The 14,305-nt window shown below is 44.9% G+C and overlaps 1 protein-coding gene across 3 annotated transcripts in view; it reads right to left on the bottom strand.

Moving 5' to 3' along the window:
• The window catches only part of kiaa1549la (KIAA1549-like a), a 134,346-nt gene that overhangs the window by 17,562 nt on the left and 102,479 nt on the right, over positions 1-14,305 (bottom strand). For all 3 annotated transcript variants that reach the window (XM_070550536.1, XM_070550537.1, XM_070550535.1), the window contains 4 exons: positions 7,883-8,028; positions 4,389-4,513; positions 3,630-3,850; positions 1-15 (listed from right to left, as the gene is read on the bottom strand). The exon at positions 1-15 is cut by the window's left edge and continues 118 nt beyond it. In XM_070550536.1, the coding sequence (XP_070406637.1) occupies positions 1-15; positions 3,630-3,850; positions 4,389-4,513; positions 7,883-8,028 (507 nt within the window). The remainder of the gene's footprint in view (positions 16-3,629; positions 3,851-4,388; positions 4,514-7,882; positions 8,029-14,305) is intronic.

Here is a 14,305-nt window from a genome sequence, read left to right on the forward strand (position 1 = left end):
CGCGGGTGGGAGTACCTGGAAACCAGAAACCACTCTGGGTCAGGTCCATGTTACTGGTGCAACAACAAGATCCACCGTCAGACCTTTTGACCCTAAAGTCTGACGTCACACTGCTGGACAAAACCGTTTCATTATCAGAGTAACAGGAGGGGCTCTAGTGGAGGGAAATGCTTCTGACGCTGCTCTAAGATCATCTCTGATCATGAGGTAAATCTGTTAAACACCAAAGATTTTCCTCCAGTTTCTGTCTTCCACAGCAAAAAGCCCCTGAAATCGGCTCAGGGTTGACGCTACCGGCCTATCGACCATTCCATTTACGCCCACAAACAGGAAATTCCATTATTGGATTGGTAGTTATTGTAGTATAACCCTACAACGTGTTGGAGGAAAACAAGCAAGAATGTCAGAAAAGTGACTCGGAACGTCAGGACCAGCCCCCCCCCCCCCCCCCCCCCCCCACACACACACACACACACATCCAACATGGCTGGATGAAAAGTTTTAGACATAAAAACTCTTTTTCAGTTCTGTGAAACGTTGGTGCTCAGACTGCTGCCTACAGGAATGCTGTTGGGAACGCTGGAGTTTTAACCAAGCCTAACCACTCCAAAGATCCCAGCTAGTGTCAGAAAACAAACTGGTAGGGATGCGCGATATATCGGCATCGATGTCGGTATCAGCCGATGTTTGTCATTTTTTTAACATATCGGTATCGGTCTGATAAATGGTAAATGGCCTGTATTTGATATAGCGCCTTCTAGAGTCCTGGAGCCCCCCAAGGCGCTTTACAACACAATCAGTCATTCACACATTCACACACTGGTGGGGATGAGCTACAATGTAGCCACAGCTGCCCTGGGGCGCACTGACAGAGGCGAGGCTGCCGAGCACTGGCGCCACCGGTCTCTCCGACCACCGCCAGCAGGCAAGGTGGGTTAAGTGTCTTGCCCAAGGACACAACGACAGCGACAGACTGAGCGGGACTCGAACCTGCAACCTTCCGATTGCGGGGCGAGCACTTAACTCCTGTGCCACCGTCGCCCCATAAGATAAGAAAAACTGGACCGATATTAACAACAGACATTTTTTCCATCTTGTTTCCGTTTGTGTATCTGTGTCAGAGGGTGGGGGTGGGGGGAGTGTAACTGTTGGTAATCATCTCAGAAGCATAAATGTGGTGTGTATGTGTGTGTGTGTGTGTGTGTGTGTGTGTGTGTGTGTGTGTGTGTGTGTGTGTGTGTGTAACATATTGCAAATTCCACTTTATAGAAATAAAGCAAACCATTCAAAAATTCTGCTTGCATAACTTCAGTCTATACAAAATTTACTGATTTCAAAAACATAAATCAGTATCTGCAAATATCGGTTATCGGCCGTAACAGTGATGGTTAGGGATGGACAATATATCGGCATCAATATCGATATCGGCCGATGCTAGTAATTTTTTAACATATCGGAATCAGTTCGATAAGTAAAACCGGGTCGATATTAACGACCAATTTAGTTCCATCTGGTCTTCATTTGTTTGTTTGTTTCAGAGGGTGGGGGGGGGGGGGGGGTTGGGGGGGATGTGTATTTGTTTAGTCATGTGAACAAAGAACGAAATCATCTGAAAACTGTGTTGTGTGTACATAATAACATAAATTCAGCTTTAATAATTTTCATTCTATACAAAATCTGTAGATTTTAGAAGCATTAATGTCAGTTTCTCGGTATCAGCAAATATCGGTTATTGGCCAGAACAGTGATATTCATATCGAATATCGGTATTGGCACAAAAAAATTCATATTGGTGCATCTCTACGAGCTGGTGATGTGTTTCCAGCCCGGTTCCTTCAGAGAAAACCAACACACAAGATGGAAAAGAGCCTGCTTTCTGAGAAATGTCCCTGGAACTAAATAAAGTCCGTCCATCCATCCACCCATCTTCATCCGCTTATCCGGAGTCGGGTCTTGGGAGCAGTAGCCTAAGGCGAGAGGCCCAGACTTCCCTCTCCCCAGCCACTTGGACCAGCTCCTCCGGGGGAATCCCAAGGCGTTCCCTGGCCAGGTGAGAGACATAGTTCCTCCACCGTGTCCTGGGCCTACCTTTAGGTCTCCTCCCGGTTGGACGTGCCCGGAAAACCTCACCAGGGAGGCGTCCAGGAGGCATCCTGACCAGATGCCCGAGCCACCTCAACTGGCTCCTCTCGATGTGGAGGAGCAGCGAATCTACTCCGAGCCCCTCCCGGATGACCGAGCTTCTCACCCTATCTCTAAGGGAGAGCCCAGCCACTCTTTGGAGAAAACTCATTTCGGCCGCTTGTATCCACAATCTCGTTCTTTCGGTCATTACCCAAAGCTCGTGACCATAGGTGAGGGTAGGAACGTAGATGGACCGGTAAATCGAGAGCTTCTCCCTCTGACTCAGCTCTCTCTTCACCACGACAGACCGGTACAACGCCCGCATCACTGCAGACGTAGCACCAATCCGCCTATCGATCTCACGCTCCAGTTTTCCCTCACTCGTGAACATGACCCCGAGATACTTAAACTCCTCCACTTGGGGCAGGACCTCGTCCCTGACCCGGAGAACGCATTCCACCCTTTTGGAATTAAATAAAGTACAGGACAAAAACAGGAATATCTTTAAAAATGCTCATTACACTCTTCTTGTTCTGATGTTTAGAGGCTATGAACCCATTCTCAGTTTGAGAGCTTTAAAAATGATCTAATCTAAAAAATATATAAAGTTAAAATCTGATCGACTTGAAAATGATGCAGGAAGATAAAAATGTGTTTCTTGCAGATTAACTATCGGGTTTGGGTGCACCGTAATATAAATGCTGTCAAACGTTTATTATCTTGTTATAAATCTGCTCCAGTATTTAGAATGTACATCAGGTCATGTGGTTCTGTTAGAAAGTTCTGCAGTGGAACCCAGCAGAACAGAGCCATTAAATAATACATCTTACTTTGTCTCTGATCTGAATCTCATGATGGGTTCGGCTTAAGTAGGCCACATGTTTCAGTTCTTTATTCAGGATTTAGGAAGCCACGAATTACAGAAAAAGTAGATTTTCCCACCGAGCTGTAAAACATTCCAGATCTCACCCAGCGTCAGCTTCTTACAGGTTGCTTAGCAACTGCGCTGCTCCAATGACGTTATTAAACTATTAGGCAGAAAACTGCAGTTAAATCTGAAAGTGATTTGTACACATCAGCTATAAAATGCAGTTCAGAGACCTGATGAACAGAAGCCTGGTGGAATCTGGCAGCTTTTAGTTTAAATTAAATTAAAATGAAACAAAAATGGAAAGCTTTTCATTAATAATTTGAAGGGTCGTTTAAAAGCCTTTGATGGATTTTAACTGGATTTAAATGTGTCTGATTTTCTTTTTATGGCCCGTAAATCAGTCTTTTCATTGTCGTGTCGCTTTCATCTCATCGTGTTTTTTTTCTGCATCTCAACTTGATCCGAACTTCAGATGAAAGACGTGATTGGACACGCCGTGAGCTCATCAGTTATGAAGGACGCCGTTCCTCTGGAAGGAGCTGCTGAAGCCATCAGCAGGAGTTCAGCTACACAAACATACTTCGTTCCCTTTCGTGAGCGCTACCCAGAACCACCCACACGCTCGGCTCCTCACCTCTTGTGGCATCCTGCAAACGAGGCCCTTTTCTCCTCAGCGGTCATCGGCGATTTGCCTCCATTCTCGAGTCGATGGTGTCTGCCATCTCGGTGACCGTAGCCGTGGTTCAGGCTCTCGGAGAGGGAGAACTCTCCGTAGCCTTTCCTCCGGGCCTTTTGGCGCAGTTTGTTCCTGTAGTGCTCGATGTCCGACTTCTGTTTTAGACCCACGTGATTCGCCTGGAAACCATGAAGTCAAGTTTCAAACTCAGCTCATCAAACTTTACAGAATCAGTTTACTTAGAATGAAAATGGAAATGTGATGTTACATTTCTTCTTCAGAAAAATCAGGAAATCAAATAGCAGCAGATGAATTAGGACACTGGAGAAGCCCGGAGGGGTTTTCTGGTATTATGATGCGGGTCACGCGCAGAGGAAGCGTTTGTAATGTGGCTGTTTCAGGTGCAGACGCACAGGGAGGCTGAGGTACAACGAGACAAGAGTGAGACGTGTGTGACAAACGGGGAGAGACATCAAAGGGGAGGAAGTGACTAAAATCAGTATCACTCCAATGTGTCCCAGAGGAGATGTGATGTCACACCTTAGGAAGCAGAGGATGGAAGAACAGATGACTGAAAGGGGAAAATGTCAGATGAGAATTCTTCTTTGGTCAGATTTAAAGCTGGATGTGTTGCAATGTGACATTTAATTCAATATAATATAAAATTTATATCATTCTCTAAAGTTTTAACTTATTCAAAATTAATCTTTGACTCACCTCCCCATTCACGACCACGGAGTCCTGGCTGTGTGACGAGGACGAGGGGTAGGAGTAGGTCGGCTGGGCCGTCATGGGCTTAATGGTGATGAGGCGCAGAGAGCTGGAGTGGTCTTCGTACAGATCTGGGAGGAAGAAACGCGGCTTTTTAACCAGAAACAGAAAAAGCGCAACAAAATTGTTCAAAACACACACACACACACACACATACATACATACACATTCACAAACTCACATAGACACACACACACACACACACGCGCACGCACACACACACACACACACACACGCGCGCGCGCGCACACACACACACACACACAAACTCACATAGACACACACACACAAACTCACACACACACACACATACACATGCACAAACTCACACAGACACACACACACACACACCGACACACACACACACATGCACAAACTCACATAGACACACACACACAAACTCACACACACACACACATACACATGCACAAACTCACACACACACACACACACATGCACAAACTCACATAGACACACACACACAAACTCACACACACACACATACACATGCACAAACTCACACACACACACACACACACACACGCACAAACCCACACAGACACACACACACAAACTCACACACACACATGCACACACACACACACGCGCACACACACGCGCGCACACACACACACACACATACACAAACTCACACACACACACACACATACACATGCACAAACTCACACCGACACACACACACACACACACACACACACACATGCACAAACTCACACAGACACACACACACAAACTCACATGCACACACACACGCACGCAGGCGCGCGCGCGCACACACACACACCCACATGCACAAACCCACACAGACACACACACACACACAAACTCACATGCACACACACACACACACGCACGCAGGCGCGCGCGCACACACACACACACAAACACACATGCACAAACTCACACAGACACACACACACGCACACAAGCACAAACGCGCAGACACACACACAAACACACACACACACATGCACAAACTCACACAGACACACACACACAAACTCACATGCACACACACACGCACAGACACACACACACAAACACACATGCACAAACTCACACAGACACACACACATGCACACACACATGCACAAACTCACACACACATGCACACACACACATGTGCACACACACACACACACACACATTAATATCAGATTCTTCCAACAAAAAGGCTCTAAAACAATTCAAATGAATGAGTTTAAACGCTAACGTTTCTGAAAGGTGGTTTTTGAAGTTTTGTTCTGGTGAGATGATTTCTGCACACGATGAACCTGAAACTCGAGGCTCTTTGTGTCGAAGGCTTTATCATAAGTCACTGCTTGGCGCAGCAGATGGAGAGTGTTTCTGAATCCAGAGTGACTCACGCTCAGACTGACATCACAACGACTTCAAACTCAGAGTCAACCAGCATTCGTGTCAGCAGAAGCTCGGCGTGTCAGCGCGTGTTTTTTGTTGCCGTAGCATGAAAGTGAAGGTTGGACATCAGGTGGGCGTCACAAAACAGCAGACACATTGATGCAGATTGTGAGGATGCATGTAGAAAGCACGAAGCATCATTACCCCAGAGTCACGGCAGATGACAAACATTCATGTTGCTTAGGGGGACTTTAACCAGGCGTCTTTATGCTTGCTAGCAATCTTTAATAAAACTGTCAGAATGTTTTCATTGGATGTAGATCCATAACTGATCTACTGATCAGGAGCTCTATTATTTACCCCCCGCAAAAGAGGGTGGTCGCATTAGTGACGTGTACCGCGCACCGAGTGCCGCCCGGAAGGGATATAAACACAGATGAACATGGCCTCTCACTAGTGTCTTTCAACCACCTACAACATGGCAAACTGGACGGACGCGGAGACCATGGAGCTTTTGGCGGTGCGAGCGGACGAACAGATTAGTCGCCTTTTTACGGGGACGGTGAGAGACAGCCAGCTGTTCGACAGAGTGGTGAAACACCGGCTGAGCGGGGCGTCAAGCGGGACAAAAAGCAGGTCACATCACAGCTAAAGGTCCTGAAAAAGAAATTTCATCAGTCTGACATGTCTTCCGTCTGACGTTGAATGCGCAACTCTGTACGTCACATGCGGGGGGTGGGGGTGGGGGTGGGGGGGGGGGTGGCAGCGACCTCCCTTTATCCTGTCTTGGTTGGAGAGGTGCCTGATGGCAGTCTAGCTTCAGCTTTGCTACTATAAATGCCAAAATCCTCCCCAGGGAGCCGCGGTGAATCCCGTTTTGCAAACGCTATGGTCCTATAGAAACAGCTATAGTTTGGGGCCAGAATGGCAGCAAAAGAAGAGTCGTACCAAAACATGATGCTGCAGGAGATCCATTCGTCATAAACTGCACTTTTCAAACTTTTCTAAACAAAGAACATGCTTGCAGATTTTTTCCATCCAACAGCTTCTCCTCGACTTTTTCATGCAGTGATGTCATCGATCTATTTGCTTTACCTTTGACTGCATGTGATAGAAATGTTTTCTAATACTCGAGTCCCACACCACAAGACCATGACTCTACAGCTCTTCTCCCACTACATTTTCTAGTTTTAATGGTTTAATCCAACATGTAGGATTCACATAATAACAGCTAAAGAAGGACAAAGCTAGCATTTCTGATGTTCAGGTTTATCTTGTGGTGTTTGTTACGCTGGAGTACCGGTGACAACAAATAGCACAACACCAGGGATTGAAGCCGCAGAGGTCATCCATCAGTAATTCTATTATTTACACCAGTGCTTTGCTTTGTCACATGTCAAAGTGCCTTACGGAGAGAGCCCGTTGTCTCCTCAACCAGCAGACTTTACAGTCAATGAGCAGAACACCTGGCTGCATGCGTGTCACCAGCAGAAGCAGAGAAGAGCGAATCAAATGGGGCTTTCATCAGTGTCCTGCTGCATCGGAGGCATCGTCGATGTTTTTATCTGTTTAAGAGTTCCTTATGATTTCTTTATCCTCAGTTTTATCAATTCAAATATATTTTTATCATATAGCTCAAATAAATACTGGAAATAGAAAGAAAATGAGATAAAAACCTTATTTTTGGCCTGATTAGTCATTTATGGCAAAGGAAATCCCAAAAAGGATGTAAGGCTATGAGCTGGAATGTACGCGTGAACCTGGTGACCTCCTTATGCAGCTTTTATGAGTACTTAAATGTGAGCTTGTGACATGACTCTAAACGGTGCATGTGAGTCGACGTGCGACAGCTTTCACCGTGAGAAGGTGTCTTCATAGATTTAGTTCGGCTGAGTCACAGAATGTGTGTGTTCATGCACACTTCACGTCATTATTTCTGAAAATGTGGGTAATGTGAGCAGATACACTTCCTGTGCACTAATGGATCGACACACTGGTCCAGCATTAGAGCATCTTTGCTTTGACCTTTAACCCCGACCATCCAGCTGTTTCCCGCTCACCATTGGTGCCCCTTTTGTGCAGCTCCTCCTTGGCGTTTTTGCTGCTGCTGCCAGTTGCGGTCCTCCGGGCCGAGGAGCTCTTGCTGGTGTTCTGCTTCCCTGAGCTGTTGCTCGACACTGAGCCGTCCTCATCGCTTGGCAACTGTCTGTGGTGGCCATGGCAACAAAGACAAGGAGAAGGGAATTGTGTTAATAGTGTACACAAACACAGCATCACTTCACAGGTTTTTCTGACAACTTTAATGAATCATGAGCTTTAAAAGCAAAAAAGGTCAAGAATTACAGTCGGAATTGGACTTTTGTCCAGAGTTAGTTTAGCTAAATCTGTTTTTTGAGTGACATCCCTGGAAAATTTACACTTATTTTTGAGATTCTATTTACTGAAAACCACTAAAAACTTCACACGTTACCAGTGCTGCAGAGTGGAAACGTGTATTTTTATTCATGCACGGTACCGAAGTTGTAGACAAAGATATAAGCTACACTTTAAGTCTGTTTCCATCAACAGGACATGGACTTTTAGTTAGAAAGAACATTTAAACTCTAAAGATAAATAATAAACTGAACTAACTTTTGGTAAAAGCATATAAAGAAACAACATAAGTGAGAAGAACAAAGCATCTAAAAGCAATTAACAGCTTCTATTCTATCAGCTTTAATCTAAAAAGGACTAAAAAAAAGGAGGAAAGGTTGATTTAAATTACTGGATAAGTGGGTTTGTCTGCAGCTCAGTTCCTCGGGGATACTTTAAAGGGACATTATGGAAGTGTGACAGCCAAAACATGTATAGAAATAATAAATGTCTTCTTCATACATTCTCCTGCAATGCCCTGGTCCTGTAGAATGAGCCCTGGCATTTTTACTGTGATTGCCTGTTTTTCTGTAAAATCACAGAAAAAGAGAGATGCTCGGGTCGAGCAGGCTGCTTCATGCGCGTTCACGCTCAGGCATCGCCCGTAGCATTTGCTATCCGTAGCTTTAGCAGCAGAGAGAGAGGCAGTGCCACTTTGTCGCTGTTCCTAACGCCTAGTGACAAAGCTAGCTACATTTCTGAGGACCCTTAGCTACTTTCTGTAGAACTTTCTTCTAGATATTTCCTGCAAATTAGCAACAAAATAGCCATTTTCACTCCGAACCGTTCTTTGAACGTTGTTTCAGCTGTCATCAAGGATATAAAAGTTACAGATACTATGAATGTTACTAGAGTGTAGCTCCCCTTGTAAGACGTCAGACTCTCATGCAGAAGACCCGGGTTTGATTCTGGATGTGAACATAGTTTATTTAGAGTTTCTTTTTTACATTAATGGTATATTTTTTACAGTAAGTTGCCCAAATTTTTATTTGAGACTCACCGAACGGCATTGAATTCACAGATAAAAAAGATGTGGGTTCAACTTTCATTTTGGAACAATTTTTCAAGCAAGGGAAGGGAATGATCTGAGCATGCAGGAGGACTGACCCATCATAAACCTTTGTCGGCTGTGCTGAAGAGAAAGCTACAGAACCACATTATTTAATTAATTAGCTGCTCGTTCTCCTGTCCTCCGACACACACACACACACACACACACACACACACACACACACACACACACACACACACACACACACACACACACACACACACACACACACACACACACACACACACACACACACACACACACAAGGGACTGTCTCAGCTGTTATTTTCGTTAAGGAGTGTGCATGTACACCATGCGCGCCTCGTGCATGAGCCTACGTTTTGGCCTGAGGGGGCAATCGCGAATGTCTGTAAAGTCCCTTTAAAGTTTTGGCTTGCTTTTAGCACCCCTAGTGTCCGTTAGTAAAACCAAAAGTGAAACTCATCTCCTTTATGTGCGTTTGTCTTTTTAACACCTTCATCTAACAGCTGAAGCGTCTCCCCAGCCTTCCTTAGTGTCTACATTATGCTTCATCACTAAATGAAACAGCTGAAACAGGCAGGAAATGTGCTGGAAGCAGACTGCAGTGCTAGCACATGTCAGTACTAAATCCAACAGGAGGTGGCCTGCCTCTGACACATTCTCGCCACAGGGGGCGGTGGGGTCCGAGTGACATATCATTAACCCTTTGAAGGTTCATTTTAACACATAGTAGCTCAAGAAAATGATTTAAAAAATATAAAAAAGTTGCATAGTATGCCTTTATAAATGAAATGACATAAAAACAGTTAGTACCAGAACATTTAGGACTTTAAGGGCCAACATCACATCGTCCACGTCTGCAAATAGTGTTTTCTTATTTATGAGTTCAGTTTGTAGAGCAAAAACAGCAAGACAATCAATTAAAACCATAACAATGTTTAAAAGACAGAAATTCTTTCAAACAAATCGGTGACATCATCTCATAAAAGAACAGGTTAAAAGTCCAGCTATACTTTAGTTCAATACTAGAGAACAGAGATGGGACACCTCAAAGGTTGTCCACACTTGGAGTAGATCAGAGGTAAAGTTTTCCATAAAGTAAGAAAATCTTTTCTAAGTTTAGGTTGTGGAACATCTCAAAGCATCTGATTATCAAATAAAATCCAGAAAAACCTTCTAAGAGTAGACCCAAAAGGCAGAACATACTGTGAAACCGGACAGAGCCCGGAACCGAGCCCTGATGAACTCCACTTGTTAGAGGTGATGCAGCTGAAGAACAATTAATTCTAGTCACAGAGCAAGCATCAGAGGGTTTGTTCGACACAAGCTGAAGTTAAACTTGAGAAGAGGTTTTGTGACTGTGGAGACTTTGGGGATTTTGTTCCCTTTAAAGTGTGACAGCCTGTGATTAGTTCTTCTCCTCTTCTCCAACACCTGCAGAGTGTTTTAATTCACCTCACTCCTCCATCAGACACACTCAGACTGAAAGAGATGCCAAATGAATACAAAGTGGACTCCCTTTCTCTCTTGATGCGCTTTTCTTATCTGTCTCTGGTGATTTTGCATCTCTTCATGATGAAATGTCACTTTGTGTTAGCGTTGAATCCTGAGATGACTTTAACGGACTTTGCCGCGATGCAATTACATCATGCAGGTGCTCTGATATCACACTTCAGTCGTGCTACAATTCTTCACTTCTTGTTTGTGCTTTGAAATATTGGTACCATTAAATTTCTACATTTTTAATGGAGTTTCATCAAGTGAAAAGTGTTTTTCTTCACATCAAATGGTTTTACACCGACACTGTCAGCGCACAGCAACGCTTGGCCCAGGTTTTAGTGACAGAAACATTTTAGTCCACTAAAAATCTGTTTATGTTTAGTAAAAACACCAGCATCACCTGACTGCAGGAACACACACACACACACACACACACACACACAGGTCTGTGATTGGCTGAGCCACAGAGAATCATGTGGTGTTCAGCAGAGAGCCGGAGGGATGGAAGAAAAAAGAAAAATTCGACGTGAGCTCCATATAAATCTGTGTGTGAAGGCCACAGAGAGGAGCAGCAGAATCAATAATCACACTGCAGGAAAGTAGGGTTCCTGCTCTTGCCTGGATTTTAGCTTTTGTCCGCCTCACACCGTGCGGGTCTCGGGAGGACGCGGGGGACAGGAAAATGCACTCCCAGTGAACCTGTCCGTCGTCGTCGTTAACTTCTACTCTGCACCTTTCTCCTTCAGGAGGTAAATAGTCAGGTCTCTCCAACTTTCTATCCATTTGTTGTTTTTTCCAACAAATACGATTCTTTTCTTTAATTTTTCCCCGTGTCCTGTCTGGCTGTGAAGCAAACAGAATTAATGTCTGAATGCTGGTAACGAGCCTTACAGATTTACTCTCAGGTGGAGCATCAAAGCGTCTGCTTTTAATGTCACGCCTGATACTTAAAACTTTATTGTTATTGTTTTTGAATGCTTTTTAATTCCGACTAGACATGGAGACAGAGGTGAAAGAGAAAGGAAGAGACAAAAGATGGGGGTGGGGGGTTCCACAAAATAGACAATAATGAACAAGAGTCTGCTTCTAGACCTGCAGAAAGAGAGAAGAAATTAAAAAGGGACACAACAACAATACAACAAGATCAAGCTATCACTGTGTCAACTTGAAGAAATATATAATCAACATTGTTTAACTGAACAATCACACGATAATAAATCACAGTGCATTAAGTGCCAACCACAGCCTTAAGACATGTGTTGAACGTGCCCAAGTCCATACTTATGAGAGCACCATGTGAGCACCTGTGTGTGTACACGCGCTTGTTTATGTAAGGTTTCTCTATAGGAGCGTCCAATAGAGAGTGTGAGGGGCCACAGATCTGCCCCCTAAAGATGTGTAAGAGATGGCGGGAGCTCCAAGTCCCAGAGATCCAGGAGCTGCCCCAGAACACAGGGACCCCAGGGAGACTGCGACCAGAAAAGCCCCCGCCCCCCTCGAGAGGCACAGAGGGTCACCCCGGGGGGCCACAACCAGCAGCCGGCAGAGTCCCGGGAGATATCAGCGGCAAGCCCACAGGCTCCCACCCCCTAGCCGGCCGAGCCCAGGACCCAATGACCCGGGACCCAGGGGCGACCACCCCCGCCGGGGACGCAGCAGAGCCCAGGGACCCAGACCCCATCAGGCAGCCACCGGGATTGACCAGGCAGGCGCCAAAAATCTTAAACTCCCTGACCTGGGAGCCACGACCCAGGCAGACCAAGGCACAAACAAATACGATTCTTGAAATAAAAGGAAATCAATCCCATCATTCTGAAAAAGCTGAGATGTTTTAGTGTTTGATTAAAAAGAAACTTTGCAACTTCTTCATATTTTGAAATCATTTTCTTAAGCCAGTTTTTGGTAATAAATAAACCTTTACGGGTGACTGAAATATCACTCAGACCCCCACCGCCCCCTTGTGGCCAGAATACCTTCAGACTGGGGGACCGCCACCTGTTGGACTTCAGCTGATTTGTTTCATTTAGTGATCAATCACTCCTGTAGACACTAGTGAAGGCTGAGAGACATGTCAGCTGTTAGATTTAAAAATTTTAAACTTTTTGCACAAACAGAGAACAGAAAAACTCAATTTTTCATTACAACCTGTGTAATAATTCCCCCAAAATGTATATTTGAATTCACAATTATTACAAGAAAGATGCAAATAAAAGAGTTACAATATCAATCTAATGGAAATATGAACAATAAGGTAACTGAGTTTTTATTTTTATTTATTTTTTTGCTCTTCTGTAGAAAGCAGCTATCAGCACATTTTTAATTGTTGTTTTGGTGTGAAAACTTCTAGAGAAGAGTCGGTGTGTGTCATTAATTCAGGTGATCTCCGTTCTGTAACACTGGCTCTGTTTACGATGGTACAGGTTGGTAAAGCTGATTATCACACTCTGCTGGCGCTTTTGGCACTTCACCTCCCTCTGATTGTTACACAGAAAGGCTCCCTGAAGCCTGGCTGTAGCCAAAATGATAAATATACATGCATTTACCATCTTCATGAAGCAGAGCAGCGCTAATCCCACCTCCATTCACTTTTCTGCAGTGAGAAAATCCGAGGGCTCAGTTTCTCTGCATTTTTATTCATGCGAGAGGAGGAATGAGGAATCTCATTGGTGATTCTGAAGCAAACATGTCATCCCAGAATGGGGGCGGAAAATTTGGAGCTAATATTCACAATGTTCAAATGATAGCAGGTGGGCTTCAGCCCATGAAAAATCTGAAACCTACACTAATGCTACATTAGCCCCAGCTTTAAATGTTGATTACACATCAGTTAAAGGGACGTTATGGAAGTCTGACAGCCACAACATGGGAGGCGTCCAGGAGGCATCCTGACCAGATGCTCCAGCCATCTTAACTGGCTCCTGTCAATGTGGAGGAGCAGCGAATCTACTCCGAGCCCCTCCCGGATGACCGAGCTTCTCACCCTATCTCTAAGGGAGAGCCCAGCCACCCTGTGGAGAAAACTCATTTCGGCCACTTATATCAGAGATCTCGTTCTTTCGGTCACTACCCAAAGCTCGTGACCATAGGTGAGGGTAGGAAGGTAGATCGACCGGTAAATCGAGAGCTTCGCCTTCTGACTCAGCTCTCTCTTCACCACGACAGACCGGTACAACGCCCGCATCACTGCAGACGCAGCACCAATCCGCCTATCGATCTCACGCTCCAGTTTTCCCTCACTCGTGAACAAGACCCCGAGATACTTAAACTCCTCCACTTGGAGCAGGACCTCATCCCTGACCCGGAGAAGGCATTCTACCCTTTTTCTTCTCAAGACCACGGCCTCAGATTTAGAGGAACTGACACTCATCCCAGCTGCTTCACGCTCGGCTGCAAACCTTGAGACTAATGTGCAACTGAAGAAATCTGGTTATTATGTAGTATGTCAAAGTAAAGGTAAGTATTCAGGTTGTGAGAACCTAGAGTACAAATACAAAGAAAGTAAACTCTCGTATACTCATCGTCTGCACTGCTTATCCTT

The sequence above is a fragment of the Nothobranchius furzeri genome, chromosome 4 (assembly GCF_043380555.1).
Source record: "Nothobranchius furzeri strain GRZ-AD chromosome 4, NfurGRZ-RIMD1, whole genome shotgun sequence".
Taxonomy (NCBI): Eukaryota; Metazoa; Chordata; class Actinopteri; order Cyprinodontiformes; family Nothobranchiidae; genus Nothobranchius; species Nothobranchius furzeri.